This window comes from Phasianus colchicus, chromosome 8 (assembly GCF_987193195.1).
Source record: "Phasianus colchicus chromosome 8, bPhaCol1.hap1.1, whole genome shotgun sequence".
Lineage (NCBI taxonomy): Eukaryota > Metazoa > Chordata > Aves > Galliformes > Phasianidae > Phasianus > Phasianus colchicus.
Window position 1 is genome coordinate 15,646,825 of NC_143443.1, and position 20,719 is coordinate 15,667,543.

Consider the following 20,719-nt stretch of genomic DNA (forward strand, 5'->3'; position numbering starts at 1 on the left):
GGAATAATTATTGAAAAATAGACACAGAACACTTAAAAAACAGAAATAAAAAATGAGCAAAGCATTAATGGGTTTTTTTTGTTTTTTTTTTTTTTTATGAGCTGCAGCACATATGGCAACAGCAGCAGGATGTATTTTCTTTGTACACTGAGAAGGTTATAAGTATTTTTTGACAGTTTGTAAAGGGGCAGTCTTGGCCGTACACAAGAATCAATAACAACCATGTAGAGCCTACAGCAGTGCAAACTAACAGGCTGTAGGAGACATTAACACTAGCTAAAAGAAATAACTGTATTTTCAATGAACTTGTTCCTCTTGGATAATCAATTTTTTACACTTCTTACCAGCTGTTCCCACATAGCTCAGGTAGCGGAATGGAAGCAGCTGTCATACAGAATCCATATATTACATGCACATTATGAGGTTTTAATCTGTCATAGATGTTTTACGTTTGTTAATTTTGGTCAATCATATCAACTTGAGAGCAAAATGAAAACAAATCCACTGCTTCTGTTTACACAAGATGTAATTTAAACAAATGCAGTAATCTGGCTTGATTCATTCTAGAATGGCAAATAAATAAATATTGTGAATTTACTAATGCCCTATACTTAAGATCTCTTTATTTCAGAAATAAGATTTCATCATTAACACCAGTTTACACCACCATCCAGATTCAAGAGGTTTATCACAATCATTGTTTCTGAAATATTGAGTTATAAAGGTGCCATAGTAATTGCTATGGAATAAATAGCAATTAAGATTGTTCACACAAATAAGCTCAAACTGTTTGCAGTGAATAATTATGCTAATAGTGTTTTTCTACATCATTTGTGCATCCTTCACAACAATTTACAAGAAAATGTGAAATGTAAATTTGATGCACGACTACAAAAGCTCTGAAAATATATTTAGTTGTTTCAATTTTTCCCATTAATTCAAGAAAGCACACAACTAAATGATTCTTAAATGTTTTTACATTTAAATTTAAAGAAATCGTGCTATGATGAAATTGGAGCAGACATTTTCTTTCATGTTTATAAGAAATCATCCTAAATCCGTGCAATAGGCATGGTTGTTGCTTAAATCTCTTAATGCCATAACTCAAACTTTCATAATTTGGAAGAAGCTGAACTTACTGCTATGTAATAAACTTTGGCTTTTTCCACCAACTTCCAGTTCTTCTCCAAATCAAGATGCTTTTCCTTCTTGTAGCAATTAGCAGCAGCAAGGTTAGCTACAAGTGACCTAAAAGACATTAAAAGCCAGGCATTAGATCCTCCTTAACTAATACTACTGCAAATTTCTCAAAGATCAAAGATCCTTACAGGAACATAAAAAAGAACAATTGAAACACAATAAAATTGATATACTTTGCTGTTTCATAATAATTCTTTTAAATGATATTTAAAATGTAATTTTATTAAATAATACATTTTAAATCCATGTACAGAGTTTACATAACACTATTATATATTTTTAATATGTTTATTATATACACACACACACACACTTTCATTTGTTTACTTTTCATTTGTTTTTCCATTTCATGATCGAGTCCCTCTGCACAGTTTAGTATCTGCAGGTTTCTGCTAAATTTTTTTCCTGGTACCTCCTAACATGCAGATTAGAGTATCTAACTTCCTTTGTGTTCTACAAACTATTTTCTGTCATGACAATAAACAAGGTTTTAAATATGTATATGTCTTGTCATTATCATTTTCCAATGAACAGTTATATTATTTTAAAAGCTGATTTAAAATTTTTCCTTGGAGTTACGTTTTCCTTCAACAAATGAGTAAATTACTACTTGAAAAGGAGTCAGGGCTTTAGATGCTCAATCGTAAAAATCAACCAAACAAAAAACCACCCAAAGGCAATAAACAAAAAAAACACCTTTGGTTTAGCTATGCCCTGCTAGAACATTACTAAAAGCTCATTTGTGCTTCATTCGTTATGAATATTATAACACGAGACAGGGGAAATCAGCTACAAATGTTATAGAGAAGCTCCTAAATGCGGGCCATAACAAGACAGTTATTTACTACTTGCTTTCAACTCCAGTGAAATTATCCCACAATATTTTATTGTGAGAAAGTTTCTAGACTTAATAGTGATGGAATGCACCTTTAAAATTAACGTTGCTGCTGTGATATTTAAGCACAAGAGCCCAATAACGTGTAGTTACAGATGCAACGTACATATTGACAAATGTCCACTTCCCCAGCATGTGTACACCTGATGCTGTACGTATCTCCCTTTACCACACAAACACTACTGTAAGGCAGACAACAGGGCAGTGTGGAATGCTACAGGCTGCTGCTACCAGAGTTTGTTACCGCCTCCAGACTGAGCGCTGTGCACAGGTGTTAGGAACTAAGTAAATGGGGAATTCTTGAAAATGTATTCCACCTCAAAACAAAACAGCATCTACTAACACCATTTCTTTTTGTTCCTATTCAATAAAAAGCATGCATCACTGGCAGTTCTTGTGAACTGAACAGATAAGGTATGTCAAAAGTAAAACAAGGAACCAGACTAACTTTCTGTATATATTAAAATACCCAGCACAGATCTGTTTTGTTTAATACTAGGAACATTCTAAGGCCTTCTCTTTAATTCTGAAGTCCAAAGCCAAAGAGGACTAATGTGAGTATGGAAAATAAGACTAAGTATCCACAGCAGTACAAATAATGCGGTAAGAAGTTTTATTCTTGATGAATGTTATCATTTCAGTGACAAGAAATCTACAGAATTCACAGGAAAAAAATCAAGCAAGTTCCAGGAAGACATGTATAATTCTGGTAATACTTTGAAAATTAAATTTATAAAGCAAATTAAGCCTTCCAGCTTAATAAACTCTTAAATATCCATTAAGGCCCTAGCTGGAAAAATTCTGCCTCCATGCGTTGCTAAGTGAAAAGAAGTTACATTCCACAAATCTTAGCAAAGACCCTATGTTTGCTTTCACTTACCACAGATTCCTGAAGCTGTAAGCCTAGCTCTCAGCAGCTACATCTAACATTAAAGATGCCCTGCATGTGAGGCATAATAGAAGGTTGCTTCACTGAAGAAGTTTCAAGCTTTTCCAAATTAAAACTAAGCCTAACAGCACTAGGTTCAACATAAGGAACACAAAGAAGGTAGATGTTTTTCAATTAAATATGGTAATTGGAGACAGTTGGAGCACTTCAAGTCTGCAGCTTAGCGGAGACTCCATGCACGTGCTACTTCTGAGCAGAACATACTAAAGCTGCAGATTATGACAGAGCATAGGTATTACTTTAGAGTTTAATCATGTGTTACAATTTGCTTGAAAAGCTCTGAAAAAAAACACCAAAGCACTTGAGTATTGCTACGCAAGAGAATTTAGAGTTATAATCATGAATTAGCTCAGAACTCTTCTGCAAAAAGCTTGACTTAATAGAAAAAAAAAATTCATATCAGGTCATCTGAAACAGAAACACACACAGCCACTTACTAGAAAATCCGTGAGTGCTATTTATTAGTTCCGAGATCTCAGAGAGACAAGAAAGCTGAATTACCTGAAGAAGGAAGTTAGCATATGCCCCATGAGGATGAGATTAACCAATAAATAGAGCTATCAATTGCAGCCAGTTAAAGAGATTCTTACAAATCAAGAGAAATGGTGAAAACTTAGCATGATCAGAGGGGAAAAAAAAGGCTCAGAATAAACTTTTTTCTCATTAACAGAAGGGAGGCTGCACAATAAAGACTCTAGTGGCATCTATCAGCCACTATTTTCCTATTCCCTACAAGGGAAATAAGTCTCTCACTTTCCCTGTACACTCTCAAGCGTGTTCTAAAACAGTGACTGAGATAAAGAAGAACCAGAGATTAGATTTCTGGTATTTGTGAAAAGATTTGAGATTGAGAGAAAAGTGTTTTATGTTAGCAAAGCAAAAATGCTGCTTAGTAAGTTAAAGAATTGCTTGCAGACATATTTATGAATAAATTTACCTAAACTTTGAAATTCCAATGGGATGCGTGGCAAAATATATACATATTTTTCCTGAGTTCATGATGTACACCTCTTGACAATCTTTACTTAATTTTCCCCAACAAGTCATCTAGGAAGTGATGATTGCTGTAATGATGCATGCTTAGACACTATGCGACCACACAGAAAATCACAAAGACAAGCATCTTTTACTGCTTGTCTTCTCTTTGAAGAACTAAGTATGGAAGATGAAGGGGAAACACCGCAGATATAACTATTGCCAAAAATCCAGATAAATGAATAAACTTCCTTTTTCCCACTGAGTATGAACATTCTTTCCAGAAAGTATGACATTAGGTATGACATTAAATTGTGAGGGACAGGTTGATAAGCTGAAGAACAGGGCAGTCTGCCACTCAGTTGATCTCTAGAGGCCTGGAGAAATGGGCTGGCAAAAAAACTTGAGAGCAAATGCAGTCAAGAAATTGGGATAGAATAACTCCACGTAATAGTATATAGTCTGAGCATTGACATGTTACAACACCTTTGCAGTAAAGGACCTGGATACCTGGTGGACAGCTCTTGGGATATTAGACAGCAGCAGAAGCTTTAAAAATTGAAGAAAAATTGGTGGCTGTGTATTATCTCCCACTTCTCTGCTGTAATATAACTGCAGAGGTATATTCTTTAAGGTATACTAGCATCATCCAACCCCAAACTGCATGTCACGCAGCCCGGTGTTGCTTCAAACCAGTGCTAGTACTTTATAGAAACAGAATCATAGAATTGCTCAGGTTGAAAAAGACCTTCAAGAGGTCCAACCACAACCTAACCATACTACTGTAACTCTAACAACCCTCCGCTACATCATATCCCTGAGCACCACATCTGATTTGTCATTCAAATCCCATTTCTAACAAGTTATGCTCCATACATTTGTATCTTAGGAAAACATTAAAGGCCCCTGACCTGTTATCACTAGTGATGCAGGCAGCACAGGTTCCTGTTGGTTCTTCACTCTGCTCATAGTAATGGGCATCCACATGAGCTTCCTCGGCCTTCTTCTTTAATATTTCTCCAAATTTATCTTTGCCAATGCACCCAAAGAAAGTTGCAGCTTTGTACGGGTTCTGAATCATCCACTGCAGATTGACAGAAAAAAAATACAGATAGTTAACAAGCGTGATATATCATTATTTGCTACTTTTTTCCTCTCCACTCACCTTATGTAATTCTGTGCCTAACAGAGCACTGTGACACATACCAATCCTACAGAACACTTCTGTGCCAGAAGTAAAAACACATGAAGTATACTGAGGGAGGAAAGACCAGCAACAAGTGAAGAACTGACCCTTACAGATTCTGCTGAGTGTTTAATAGCTAATAGAAAGCTTACTGAAATGGATGAAGTTCATTATAAAATAAATTTGAAATACCTTGTAAAAATATAGCAAAAAGTTCTTTTGGTCCAAAGATATGCCCCACACTTATATTTAACCAAATAGTAAGGTCTTTTAAAAAGAAACTTGAAAAGAAGAAAAATCAAATTTTGAAATAAGAAAAACAATATTTTAGTAATCTAAAAAAAAAAATCTTGCAACATTCACAATAGGTAAACAAAAACTAAACTGTGCCAGAAGTAACCATGATTCTACCATTTAATTAGACACACAGAAGAAAATGTTTCCCACTCACATTATTGAGCCATACATGAAATTATCTATCCCATATTTTAATAAGAGCAGTACTGTCACTTGCATTGTAAAGAGCATAGCACATATATACATTGCTGAGGTGCTTTACTGTTTTATCAAGTTTCTCTTTTATTAACGCAAAATATCTTTCAACTGTTAAGTTTGCTGCTAAATTAAAAGATAACATTTAACAGCAAAGAAAAAAAAAAATCAAGTGTGAGCTAAAAGATAAATGTGAAGAAACAATCACAGGCCCTACCCTGCTGGAGATGAGTCAACCAACTGAAGCCATTATAATCCACTCTAATTATAGTCAGAAAGCTTATCCACTCAATCTATAGTATGAATTAAAGGCTACATCAATTTACTGCTACACTAAAGCCCTACTTGTAATTGTTTCCTAATCAAGATTTAAATAAACGATAATGTCTCTATTACAAATCAGCATTAGTGGTAGCTGTGGGCTGTAGAAAGGTCAAGCAACTGAGTTACAAATACATGCTTAGTCACATCTTTATTACTTCCAGCTTCCAAGGAGAAAAAGAAATTCTTTCGTCATGCAAAAGTCTCAATTAGTAAGGGAAATGGACAAATGTTGCAGAGCCTCCTTCCTGCAACCATTTAATACATTTCAAGTTTAAGATAAAAGAATCCTGTTGCCAAATGGTGGCTTCATTCCATCTCTCATTCACGAAATGCACAGCACATCTATCTGTACCACTCTTGATTAATACATATTAAGCAAACCCCTAACAAGGGAATTAGCTACAATATACTATTATTTTAAATTCATTATACAAATTTGCACACTATTCATTATGTCTTAATATGAGTAATATTTTATATTTGGAGATATGGTTAAGTAGGACAGATTATTTAGCAAGACTAAAAATATCGTGATATACCATAAGGAAAAATGGAATTCCCATATTGATAAGTAGTTGAAGCCTTGTGTCCCATGTTGAAAAGCATGCTTTACCCTCACAAATAGCAAGACTTAACAGAGGTCACTACAAACAGCATTTGTGAAAGCATCAGCTTTCCACAAGCCCCAGTTTTATTCCAAAAAAGATTTCAAACTACACCTTAGGCTTATAACATCTTACCAAATGACATAACTTTTCCATATTTTATATATAAAGTCTGACAACATTTGGAGCAGTAGCAAGTAATATTTCACTTACATCTTTGCAAAAAAAAAAAAAAAATCCTGTTAAAATATCACAGTTTGGGCTACTGGCAGCAGCTCAATTTGAATTCAGATGTGATGCATGCAATACATGTAATTGTCACAATCCTTAATTTAAACTCAAGTAAAGTTACCCCTGAGAATCAGTGTTGTGATCTGGGGTTTCTTGAGATGTACCTCTGCACACTGTGCAGACCACAGTGGTTCTGTACACAGCCATGATTATTTGAAATACAGGGATTATCTGGTGGGGGCATAATCCCACCATATAGATATTCTTTTCGTTTGGACATCTGAGCTAAGTTAAGCAACTCTGAGGAAGATGGAAAAGCACTTGAGCAGCATTTCTGGAAAGACTCTCTCTTCACAGATCTCCAGCTACAACTGTTCTTCCTTTACCCCAGTTAGAATTCCACATATTAGCAAACACAAAGCACGGACGTGACGCTATAAACTTACCAAAACTGAACTATAGGAATATATCTGTGGCATTCTGCTAGTTGTGCCTAATGGGATAAGCCACAGAGAATACTTTTCGTGTGTAAAAAAAAGCCACGAGACAAAATAACATCTTCAAGGTGAACTCCGGAGCATTTTCTTTTGCATTTGACATGGGACTCTAGTCTAATTTTAAATATACTGATATGGAAAAAACAGACTTCCGTGGACTTCTTCACACATCAGTATAATTATTCTTATTGCTCATAACATTTTGGCTAAACACTATAAATGGGAACAGGGGCTTAGTCATCACAAGACAATTACCACCATGAAACAATCATGCAGTATTACATCCAACATCAAATGAAGGCCAGTAACAAACTGCACACATTGCCAGGTATATGGTTATATAATCTGCAAATTCAATTTAGAGATTTATGTGCATAGAAGATTTAATTGAATGAAAAGACTCAAGACAGAAATGGAAAATGACCCAGCTCAGCAGGCACTAGCATAATGAGTTAATTATCAAGGGTTTGGCTAGGCAGCGAGGCAGCTATTAACTTACTGTACTGACAGTCTGGTCAGGAGAGGTTGGCACCTGGCCACACCAAGAATCTTCACTATTACTCATGGGAATTTGAGGCCATTTCAGGCCCAAAGATGGAAGTGTCAAATGTAGGAACTCATCATGAAGGAGCAAGACAGCCTTAGGTCACAAGAAAGCTCAAAATCTAGCATGGTTTATGAAATCCAGTGTCTTTCTACATTCTAAAGTTTTCTTCTGTCAGTGCAGCTTGGACATCAGGTATACACAAGGGCAAGCCTTGACCCTGTCACTTCAGATAAGCATCCGTGACAGAGGAAGGAATAAGGGAATTAAAACACCTTTCAGATGTTCTCTTGAGTTAAACAGATCGCATTTTCCTTGTATTTTTGTCATATGCTCTCTGGTAAAAAGCAAATACTAACTTTTTTAAAACCATTTTTTTCTTGACTCCTAAGACATAACTCTGTCTTAAAATTAAGCTGATCTCATTGCCTCAAATTACCCGTGCCTACCAGACATTATTCCTTATTTCTTATGTTCAAAACCTGAAGCCAACTCTGAAAGAGGCCACTGGCTACTCAAGGAATCACTGGACAATGACAGAATGCTTCTCTCCTTATTTTTGTGACACTATCATGGGCTCACAGAAACAGGAGTATCTGTCTGTTTAAGTGTCTTTTCATGTTCAGAACTAACAAGTAAACGTCATGGCATGCTGAAGCTACCAGAGAAGTTTAAGAACCTTTGTGTTCCAGAGAGTGGGTGGCAATTGCACAGAACAGCAACATCTTTTCTTGCAAGATGTGAAGATGCTAAGAAATCTTGGTAACAAACAAAACTTGTGAAGACTGAACCGTGACTCTGTAGAGCAGTTTGGAGTTAGCTGTGTCCCACTCTCTTACATCTCGGACTCAAAGATGTGGTACTCCTACTTCCCACTTCGCTTGATTAGAAAATAGCTTTGGAAACAACTCTTCCTGAGTCCCAGAAGCACTTCTACAAGCACTAGGAGTAACTTGACTTGATCAGCTATTCAGTGCTGCCCTTGGAGAACAACATTCAACATGAGCTCAACAAATTACCTGAATTGGTGTCTTATACCCACAGAATCAAAAAATGCACCTTCAATGGTACTTGGAAAACATCAGTGGCCATAAAGAATTAATAATAATAATAATAATAAAAAGGAGAAATTAGATGAAAAAGGGAGAAAACCGAATTCTTTGGTTTCTATTTCCCAAGTATTCTATTTAGCTTGAGAACACCACCTGACACATGATTCAGTATTCCATATCACAAGATCTGAATTCCAAGCTTTTCTCTACTGTTACTGGAAAGTTCACTAGAAAGGAGGACCTAAACTTGAAAAGCAAAAGCAGTAAAACTAAATACTCTGCCTAATTTACGTCACCATCACCAGTCACAAAGAGACTTCCCCTGCAGAAGGCAAGTTTGCTGCTGCTAGGTTTCAATATACAACCTGCTACATCTTAAATAGAAACATCACACTGAAGAAGCTTAAGACAGCTTTATAACCTTCTGACTAAAACAAAGATCCTTCAAAAAATGATTTAATATTATTCTGCCTTCATGCTTTGCTGTAGATGCCATTGACAACTGGACAACATCGATAATATTAAGGAGAAAGCTGACAAAGCCATTTGCTATCACTCCCATGTTGCCCTCCCTCTCAACTCCTGAGCTCCTTTTTAAAGCTGCAGCCACTAGTGCATTTCCACATCTGTCAGTCATCTTAAACTATCAGTGGCAAAGCATACAAAGCTCTGCTTAGACTGACATACCTTCTGTACACAGGAACTTTCAGCTGCAGATTTGAAGCCTAAATACCTAGGAACTGACAACACAACAGGAAGTATTAAGTCCTTCACAGTGAAGAATCTTCAAAACTCATTAACACTATTGAAATACAGACATCTGAAGTGTGTTATTTGAAGCTGGACTCTTCTCCGCATGATCTGTCAAATCTCATCTTGGTTTAAATTGCATAATAGCTATGACTTAACATGCCAGTTAAAATCTAAACTAAGCAATGCTAGCAAGATCTTAAGAAGCATTATTTTTAATAAGCAGAAATGGCTTGTTTCCATACAGCAGTATCTGGAGTATCTGTTTTCCTAAAGTTAAGACAAAGTCCATACACCTTTCACCAGTTTGTTGTAATTCTAGAACATTTCCCAACATTGGCTAGCTGCAGAGATCCTTAAAAAGCTTTTAGGAATATTCAAATAGTAAAAGAAAATAAATGTCATCTCAGTTTAGAAAACCACGTGAAGCAAGAAAAACTGAGAACAAAAAAATCACTACACAGATCCTAAAAATGGGAAAATCTACCAATATGCAAAACAATCCTAAAAAAGACATCAAGGTCACTGTTCCAAGCGAGTGAGCTCACATTTCTTGTCAGTGATGTGACAGATCTCATGCACAACTGGGAAGCAATACTCGGTTACCGTTACACACGCTGTATCATTTCAAATCCCTGCTGTGGTGGGCTAACCCTGGCCACCAGCTATACCTTCACCCAGTCACTCAGTCACTGCTCCCCAGAGGGAAAAAGGAGATAATTGTTAAGGGCAACAGTAAGAAAAATACATGGGTCAAGATAAATACAATTTAATAAGAAAAAAAGAAAGATTATCTTTTCATTCCAACACCTTTGGAATCTTTTTTTCTATTCTTTGATGATAAACATTTAAAGACTGCAATGGCTATTATCACATAATGGCTATATAAGAAAAAAATGGAAAAGGAAAAAATAGAGCTTATCTTTATGAAAGCAGGCTTGCAAAAAAGAGCCCCATGTCCTGTACAGTAATTTCTCCACGATTAGCTGAAGCTGCCAAACCTTGCATGAGGAAATGATATTGTTAAAATGCATGACAACACCCTCAAGCAACTTCCAGTCAAATGAGATAAAAGTGATAATATTTTGTAAAGGAAAGACTAGCTAAATCCTTGCACTGAGACCAATTCCTATATCTTATCAGGATTTGGTTCAACATTTACTATCCAAATCCCTGCACAGGAATATAAGTTAGTCTTAGTGTTATGCCTCAAGCTGCATTTCGCTGTAGCTTTTCAAATTAACATGTCTATCAAAAGGTTAATCATCCAGGAGGATTCACTTCTACATTTAAAAACACAAAGCTAAAACTGCCTCTTAACAGTCTATTATACAAATAACAATCTTCACCTCTGCTGTTCCATTCTATTCTACTTCCTATTCTTCCCCTCTTACCCTTCATCTACTTATCCACTGCTTTATTTTTAGTCTAGTTTCTAAGCTTCTTGCCATATAAGAAAATACAACCACATTAAACAAGTTGAAGTCATATTTCAAAATTTCAGTGTGACTAGCCAAAGATAGCTCTTTTATTCCACCCCTTAAGTATCAGCCAGCCTAGACTGCTCTCTCTGATACTCTCTACTCTCTCACCCTCTTATCCTGTGTTTCTGATGCTACAGTTCTGCCTCCAACACCTGAAGTGCTGCAGCCTCTCCTCTGAAGTTTGATATGTGTTATTTGAGATCAAAGGCAGAAAGGTTCCTGCAACATTTTGCAAAGCACATAACAGAGACTGTGGCTGGCCTCGAGTTCCTTCCCACTGCAAATCCCAGAACTGGAGCATCACTCACCTCCTTGTTTGATTCCAGTGTGAATGTGATCCCTTCTCAAAATCATGTAAAAGATGATATATCTGGTTGTGCCCATTCATCACTTGCATATTTAAATGAATGCTATCACAATGGTAAAAATCCTAGGTTCAGTGGGTCTCTTCCGTAGCTGTTTCAGTGTATAGAACTGCTTATTGAGACATATGCTAACATTACAAAGCTGTGTACAAGGTAAGGCCTCGAGGTAAGTACCTTTATCAGTAAAAGAACTCAAAGATACTAAATTCATCATTGATCACTGCAGGAAATGTGACGAAATGACAACGTAAGCATAAAAGAAGCCATTATTCTGCACGGCCAAAAGCTTTGGTGTGTTAATGAAACATACTATCATAAGCAACAAAATGCCTGATCATTCTTGGGTACAATAAGAGTGACTTACTGTGCAACTACACGTTGCTGCTCACTGTGCCTCAGCCTACATTGCCTGTACTGAATTAGCACTCATGGAGACGCATTTCAGAAATGCCTTAAGACTTTATACTCTTAACTGTATGTTTATTTAAGTACTAACCTGTGAATGATATTGTTGCAAAATGACATTTTAGGAAACTTCACATATAATTTTGCATATGTATAAGCTTAAATCAAGTCTTCCTTTCTGAAATGCATGCACATGTCACTCTCACTTCCTTGCAAGATGATGAGCAGTCTCAGTGAATACACCCACACACTGAATCACAGCAAAAAAAATCCACAAATGAAGAGACAACTTCCATTGTCTGGCAGCGTAGAGTTCATAAAACACAAACTGTAAACAGCTGCCTATCAGCTTCTATCGGCAATAGTATCAAAAACAGATGGCAAAGGTCAAGTCAAAGTTTATTGACAATGATGAACTCTGACAGCCTCTATTAAATTACTTCTTCCTTTAAGGTGTATGTGATCAAAGCAGCAGAGAGATTTTCACTCAGTCACATAACAAGCTATTTGTTGAGATTGAAACATCTGGTCAATATCTCCTAACACTGCAATTTCATGCACAGTTAGCAATAGGGTACATTTCTTCTCTTTTTTTTTTTTTTGCAGGGTCCGTAAGGGTGGCACGTGTGGCTGATCATTTCATTCAGAAAGGTTTCAATTCCAGGCATTACATACAATTGTCTCTATGCTTCAGAGTATTTTAAGTCTACCTACCATCGTTTTCCATCATCACTGCTGTCTGCTCTGCTCTTCTGCCATAAAAGCCCACAGATATGACAAAGCACTTAAAGCTTAACAGCTTTTGACTACTGAAGTTAGAAAGCGTTTAAAGCAAGGGAGTTTTTCAAGTGGCAGGTCTTCATCTGTCTGTTGTCAAGAATTCCCAATACGTTCAACTATTTACCAAAGTGCTCGTAACACACTGTAATTTTTGTCATCACAGCAAACCCTTCATTTACGAGGCATTCCTGAGCAATTAGACATCACCCTTTTTACTAATTTACTACTACATTTTACAAACATAGCATATAACACACATTATACTTCACATGAATGTGCGGCAATTTTTAGAACTTGACGAATCATAATTCTATAGCTTAATGTGAAATAGCAAGAAAGACAACATGTTATCTATACCAAATGCTGAAAATGCTTCCTTTTAAAATGATGTATCTATGTTGCCACAGCAACAAGTAGCGGGTAGTGTGAAATGTACTTCTCCCTTCCATTTCTGAATCACAATCTTTTTTGTCCAAAGAAATGGGAAAGGCTAATTGTAAATGTGTCTACAGAAAGTACATTTCAAAGGATTTTTGCTTACTACTAAATACCTTTCATTTTTTATTCACTTAATAGTTGGTTTACAATGCTACGTGAATCTTAGAAGTTTACCCTAATAGTCACAACAGGACACGGACACCCAAGCATACAGTCTAACAGGGGTGGGCAGGGAAAGGAGAAAGTGGACCAATTCCAGGCAAAAAAAAAAAAAAAAAAAAAGGTTTAACTGAGACATCCCTGAGATGCCACGAAGCATGCCTGCACTTTTCTGAAAAAAAGATTTTTGGCAAAGCTTCAGCAGTGCCTCATTGTTTTGAGGAAATGGGATATGTAACCTAGATTAAACAAAATAAATGAATCTGGGTTGTACCCTAGAAATTGATGCGTCTCCAAGATATGAGCGATAAGGCTCACAGGTAACAGTTTCCTGTTTACAGATGGTAAACAAGCCTAAATAAGAGCCTGTCACACCGTGCCACAACAGCAGACAACCAAGTCAGCAAGACAACTAATTGGCTGCCACTTAGAGCTAACTGCCCTGGTGGAGGAATTCTCAAATCAGCCAGAACCTGACTGCTTTCTTGATATGAGTGTGAAACAGGAAGCATTCCAGGAGCTCTGAACAAGTTTGAGAAATGGGATTAGCAACATAAAAGAGCAAACTTTAAGAAAAGAAACCAAACAGAAATCAAACAATAATTAAAAAAAAAACCACCCACACAATTAGAGGGTACAAAATCAGCTTAAATTCTGTTTCAAATGTACAGCAGTTAAAAATACAATTTAAAAGTCTGTTTCTGCACTTCAGGGTTTTCCCTTGCTAAACTAGGAGCCCTCTAAATAAGGAAGACAAATGTGAGAAAGGTTATATCAGGTTTAGTATACCCATGTGGAATTAACATTTCAGGACTGGCCTCTCCTATCCGTACCATCTCTGTACTCTGCCACAGCCCCATGCAGAAATGCTTCCCCTCTATGCTGTATGCAGAACGCTCAGCCACCATTGCCCTGCAGCCACAGGGCTGTGGGTGCATCCTGGGGGTACCAGGCCTGGGTGCCACCATGTCCGATGCTCCTGCTTAACAACTTATGGGAGAGATGGCACATTGTTCCCCCACAGCAACCAGCATCATCCATTCATGTGCATAAATGGTTTTTATTCTATTCTCTAATAACTGAGCAGTGACAATTTCATCTTTCCTATTTCCTAAGCATACAAATACTGCACTATAATCAGACTAGTTCACAAGAATTCCTTTCCTTGCTGGTTTCACCCACAACAACTTTAAATTTGCTGTGGGACACAAGCAGTATCTTTGTCAAAAATCAATTCTTAAGAAGGCTTCTGTTTGTCATAAATTGTAAAGATATTCTGTCCTGATTCCCAAGATAACAAGCAAAACAGCAGAATGTAATTCATCAGTGTAACTTGTGATTATTTTTGAACTGATATGCTCCATTTTTTTTATTATAATTGTTATACCTGTAAGCAACTGAAACAATACTTTTTTTTTTTTTTTTTTAACAAAATGGACAACAGAAGTCACAAATAATTACATGCAGCTGAAAGCAGCGATTGGCAATACCTGAATATCTTGGCACATAGCTCACTGTGTGCTAAGTTCAAGTAATTTTCACAGAACAGATAATTTAGTCGGCAACTCCTGCGTACTCCTGAAAAAGGACTGCAAATTGCTCTTCAATTTGTTTTTCCTGACTTCAGCTGCAACTAAGAGACTTGACACCTGCCATGATCAGCTCAGCAGCAGCAGCAGCTCCCAGACCTCATCTGGTACAAGTGGAAGGTAAGGACATTTTACATTTACTAGAAAGCTGGTTTTGATTCACAGGGGAATTGTCTTCTACTGCTGGCTTCATAAATTGCACGACGGACCCAGTGAACTTAATATTGCCATTTACACAATGGGAAATATTTATTTCAAACTCTAAATTCAAAATTAACAGAAAGATGCAATCAATACATGAAGCAAAAAGGAGGAGTACGCTTTGCTGGTAACTGTACAGCCCTGATCCATTTAATATTCTTCAGAAGTTTATTTAAATCAGTCAACATGAGTTGTATTTTGAAGTTAAAGACTTCCTTTTCAGGTTTCCTCTGAGAAGCCGGAAAGCCAAACAGACCTGATTGTGATCTCAATTAATCCAATTTTGCACTGATGTAAATTTATTCACTATAGAGTTGTGCATGATTTATGTAGATGCAAATGAGATCAAATTCAGACCAAGTATGACCCTGTATATATTATCTTTTCATTTGGTAGAGCAATTTATTTTTAATTTTACCTAAAGGAAAATCTGCAAGCATGTGTGTATAGCTTCATTACTTCAATGTTAAAAATACCAACAAAAGAAAATCCAGCAACCCAGTATAATGTACAATGCATGTATGGAGTGTTCCTACCTTATTAAACTAAAACAGAATAAAACCCATCCATGTCAAGGATTGGTGTCCTGTGCAAGTCACTCCTAAGTTAAAAAAAAATAAGTGACACATCTGCATTAAAGCTTGAATAAAATGCTAAATCTGGAACAATTTATCAAGTATAATATGGCATATTGTGTTGTTTTGGTTTTTTAAAACTGTGAAGACAGAAAAAGAAGAGTGCATTGTATATTGAATTTCTGTAAGGATAACAAACCACAGTGAAATAAATAGATGATAAATATCTCACTATGGTTTGTTATATATATACACGTTGCTCTGAAAGTAATGCCTCCTATTTATCTCCATGGCAGCAACAACAGATACAAAGAACATAATAATGCTGTTTCATAGAGCAAATTCTCAGTTACAAGACACCATTTTTCTACACAGTCTCCAGCATTAGCTGTGCATTTTCACCAGCAATGAACAAGAGTGTATGCTTGCCACACTCAGACATCTGCACCAATGGAGCTGAGCCACTGTTTCACAACTGCTATGATGGCATTGTTTCTAGGAAAATGTTGCCCACACAGTCCATCTTTCATCAGCACAAACAGAAGACATCAAATCTTGGTTATGAGGTAGGTGTAGTAAGACAGTGCAGCCAACACTGGCAACATGCTCCATCATCTTCAAACTCTGAGATCACAGGCCAGCATAATAAAATAGAAGGTAATACTTTTGGAGCAGTCCTCACATATAAATATTAAACATACACAAATATATACATATAAGTAATAAATAGAGCTTCACTTTAAAAGTAGTATTTCATTACACCTACCACCCAAATATTCAAGTGACTGAAGAACTGCCTCATGCATTCGGAGTTGCTGAAGATCAGGTAAAAACAACTTTTAAATCACTCAAATATAAACCACAAGTTGGTCCATTACCAAGTCCTCATTCAGCAATACACATTTCACTTCACCAATGATCCTACTAGTAGCAAGAAGTCCTTTAATTACAGACAATGAGATCATAAGTGAAAATGTACTTGTCTTCTATTCTCCAAATTCACAAGCTTAGGATTTTCTTATTTACATTTTTCTGTATTTTGGGATGCCAATCAGAACTAGATTTTGAAAAGCAAGACGTAGAATAGCTATAATTGAAGAAAGGGAGAAGGAGGAATGGCTTTTTGAAACATGCTGTAGAACCTTCATGTTACTACTAGTGTTGTAGTCTGTAACTGTTCAAAAAACAGTAGATGGAAGTCTCTTGTAGACAAAATTTGGTGTGACACACTCTTGGCATATACATGTCATCGAGGATACCATAGGCTACTAAAAGAGACAAATCTTCAGCTGATTCAATGGAAACATAATAACTTTATTAATCTTTGAGTCTGATTCCCTCTTCCCTTTCTTCCCCGTGGGCCATTCCAAACATGCAGAATTATTAACTCTTTACAATAAACCTATCATAAAGTACCTCCATCTGAGAATACATAATAGTCCATTATTTCTTTAAATAAATATTTTTATGTATACTTTATAGAAGCCAAAACAAAAAAAGGTAAAATAGACTATAAATTTATTTGCACAACACAAAATCCATCATATTAAAAAGTACAAATATATAAATGTTTTTAACCTAATATCAAAGGAAAACTAATAATGAAGAGCTTGCAAACTAAAAATTGCAACTGCGAACTCTTGGGATACCTTCCTTGTCAGAAAGATAGAATTGCTTCCAAATTTTATGGATTCTTTCTGGAGTTTTTTGGTATTGTCATTATTGCTAGCTGCTCTACTTAAGTTAATTACATCATTACATGATTTCCCACGGATAACAACTTGTAATTCCATCTATTTATTCTCTACAGAGGCAAAGGAACATAGTAGACTAGGAGGCTGCCAAGCTAAAATGACATCCAGGACAAATTTGTATTTGTAATACAACATTCAAGATTTGGAAATGCTGCTTAAAACAGAATCAGGAAACTAGCTTCAGGCGCTGAATGTATGAAAAAGGCAAAGACATTAGAATATCTGCAGCAACAATAAGAAAGATTACAAACTTCATTAAGAGCAGAATCTGGCCATAAATCAACTGATAGGTAAGTACAACTATCAATATCAAAATACCATTTATAATTGGTATAACAACATTTTCCTTGATATAAAAGCTAACATATAAAAGGTTAACTCACTGTTTTTAATTTTCCAGAACAAATTCTTAAGTGGTTCAGGTTCTTTTAATCTAAAAGCCAGTTTTCTGCTCATACTTATGCTGGTGGAACCTGACAGATTTCAGTGGGATTATACCAGTATGGATGAAAAGAGAATTTGCCACTATTATCTTGATTCTGTTAAATCGTTACACGCAGTATGACAATTCTACTTTTAATCTTTAGAATACAAATATATTGCTCCTCAGTGGGCTGTGAGGACATTCGTTAACAACTGTAAAGCAATATGAAACTGAACAGATCAGATCATTGCAAATACTGGTATAAAATTACTGCCTATGCACAGGATTTTAGTGTCAATCTCATTACTTTTTAATCCTAAGAAAAAGCAACTGCATTTCTTTTTCATCAATTTAGGTACAAAATCTACTTGAATAAAACCAAAACAATTTATATGAAGAGCAGCAAGCTGAAATTAAGTTAGATTGTTCAGGTGTCAGGTAAAATTATTTCTGCAGATACATTATTTTAACAATGCAGAAAGCATTTATCCCTTTAAGAACATGACATAATGCACACTCTGGAAAATGCTGTAGAGAGCTGATATATTTTTGCTAAATTTTTGTTGTTGTTTTTTGCTAGAGAAACTAGAGGTTTGTTTCTTGTTTAATATTCTTGTTAATATGGCAGGCAATGTGCAGTCCTATTTTAAAACAGACTGAAATAGGACTAAGCAACTTGTTACAGAAGGCTAAAGGCAGCCCATCCCTGGCAGCAGGTCACCTTTGCAGAGATTCTAATGCATATAATCCCATATTCACACTTTACCTTCCCATGTACCAACTTACAGGTGATGTCCTACGAAAGTCCTGTGGAATTATGATACAGAAGGTCAGTATGCATTCTCTCTCTCCCTAAGGTGGGATCGTTCTAAGAAGAGTGTGTGGACTGTGTATTGCCATTTCATTACACCACGTGAATGGGGTAATTGTCATCACTGCCATTGCTTCTGTTTTTATCATTTTATTTATCCACTGTTTGGTTATTTTTGATTTTGCTATCATGTTTCATAAAATAAATAAACCTGTCACAGAAGGATATCCTGATTTTTATGAATCTGAAATCTGTTATGTGCTACGTTTTTACACTGAAATCAATTTCAGAGGATCAAACTCCTATTCATCAATTTCTCAGCAGGTGTGAAAAGCACTGACAAAAGTAAAATTGAGCCTAACAAGGCTAGTGTTTCTACTAATGAAATGCTACACAGTAATGAAAATTCTTAGAATCATAGAATCACAAGGTTGGAAATAACCTACAAGATCATCTAGTCCAACCGTTCATCCATTACCATTGCTACCACAAGCTACTAAACCAATCTCATCATGAGACCTCTCCAGTTTTCTCATGGAAGCATTCATCTACTTATATATCCACTATCCAGATTCCATATAGCATTCAAGGATTTTCTTCACTTTCTTTATGTGGATAACTTCAAGTTCATAACTACTTTTATATCACTAAACACCATAGACAAACATTAAGCAATAGCATCCTTCAAAGAATAAATTGGAAATAAACCTGAATTCATTTTCTTTAGGTCAACCTCTTCAGTAACTGCTCCTATCCCACCACCAACCCCCAAGAAAAAGAATGATATAGAACCAAACATATTCCTCATGTGCAGTGAAACTTTCTGATCAGACTAGTGTTATGCTTTGTGTGCATACGCAGATTTATCAGGTTTTCAGGTTACCCCTACAAAAAGGAGAACTAACTGCCCACTATGAGGACTGCTGCTAGATTTACCAATACTGGAAGTTCACTTTGGCAGCAATGATTTTTGCTTATTTGTCTCTACAGCACAGCTCCAACACCAGCACCAGCATACCTTCTTGGGCTTTTTGCACGTAAGCCATAAAAAACACTTCATTTTCCAAAATACATTTGTTAAAATCCCAGTCTAAATCAGTATTTTAATATTTTGGAAAGTTTATGGCAACAAATGTAGGAGAACGATGTTGTTACAGTCACTCCTGCAATTAAATATGACTTGTAGTATAATTGTTTCAACTTTTTCCTTTTTAAAATAAAAGTTTTCTTCCACTAAAAGCCAAAAGTAGCATTCCTTAGTCAAGGAAGTGTATCTAATTTCCTTGCTAATCCATTATGCAACTTTTAACAATTGCTAAAGTCTGAACAAAAAATAGCAGTATTGAAAAAAAACAAACAAACCCCTCAAAGTGTTTCAAAATTAAAGCCTCTTAAAAAAAGAAAAACTACATACAAAAAAACCAAAAACACTATAACATTTGACACAGGAGTTTAAGCTTACTCCTCAAACACTTCAAACTCCTTTAAAAGACAAACGAAAACCTTCTTGAATTGTTATTAAACTGTCAGTTCACAGCACTGCCAGTTTGTTCATACCAAAGTTAAGATCAGCAGATTGCATTCCTATACACAGAGAAGGAACAAAAACAGAAGAGAAAATTCAAAGAACTCCACAGCACAGCGATGATTTCTGATAACTGACAGTGTGCAATGATGAATCCCACTTAGAGTCTCCTAATAACTTCTATCAAATACACAGGAATCAGTGGATTTATGGAATTCACAGTTTGACAGTGCTCATGAAATTCCTGGTAATAAAAAAACAAAACAAAAAGAACCCAGTGTTTCAGTAAGAGGTAAACTACTTTAAAATACCAAGCAATTCTAACTATACTACACACAACTTAGCATTCACTTGTTTGATATTTTATTTTACCACTTTAGCAGTTTCAATACATCTCAAGATGCACCTTCTTTATTGTAATAAACAGCTTTTGTGTAACAGACTTTATGGCAGGGGAGTGCTCACTTGCTCACTTACAAGCATGTCAGCAGTAGAATACTTAGCTGGTT

General features: G+C 36.0%; 1 protein-coding gene across 2 annotated transcripts in view; it reads right to left on the minus strand.

The window, feature by feature from the left end:
* The window catches only part of ADK (adenosine kinase), a 270,648-nt gene that overhangs the window by 144,023 nt on the left and 105,906 nt on the right, over window positions 1-20,719 (minus strand). For both annotated transcript variants that reach the window (XM_031603000.2, XM_031602999.2), the window contains exons 5-6: window positions 4,931-5,103; window positions 1,140-1,248 (exon numbers count right to left, since the gene is read on the minus strand). In XM_031603000.2, the coding sequence (XP_031458860.2) occupies window positions 1,140-1,248; window positions 4,931-5,103 (282 nt within the window). The remainder of the gene's footprint in view (window positions 1-1,139; window positions 1,249-4,930; window positions 5,104-20,719) is intronic.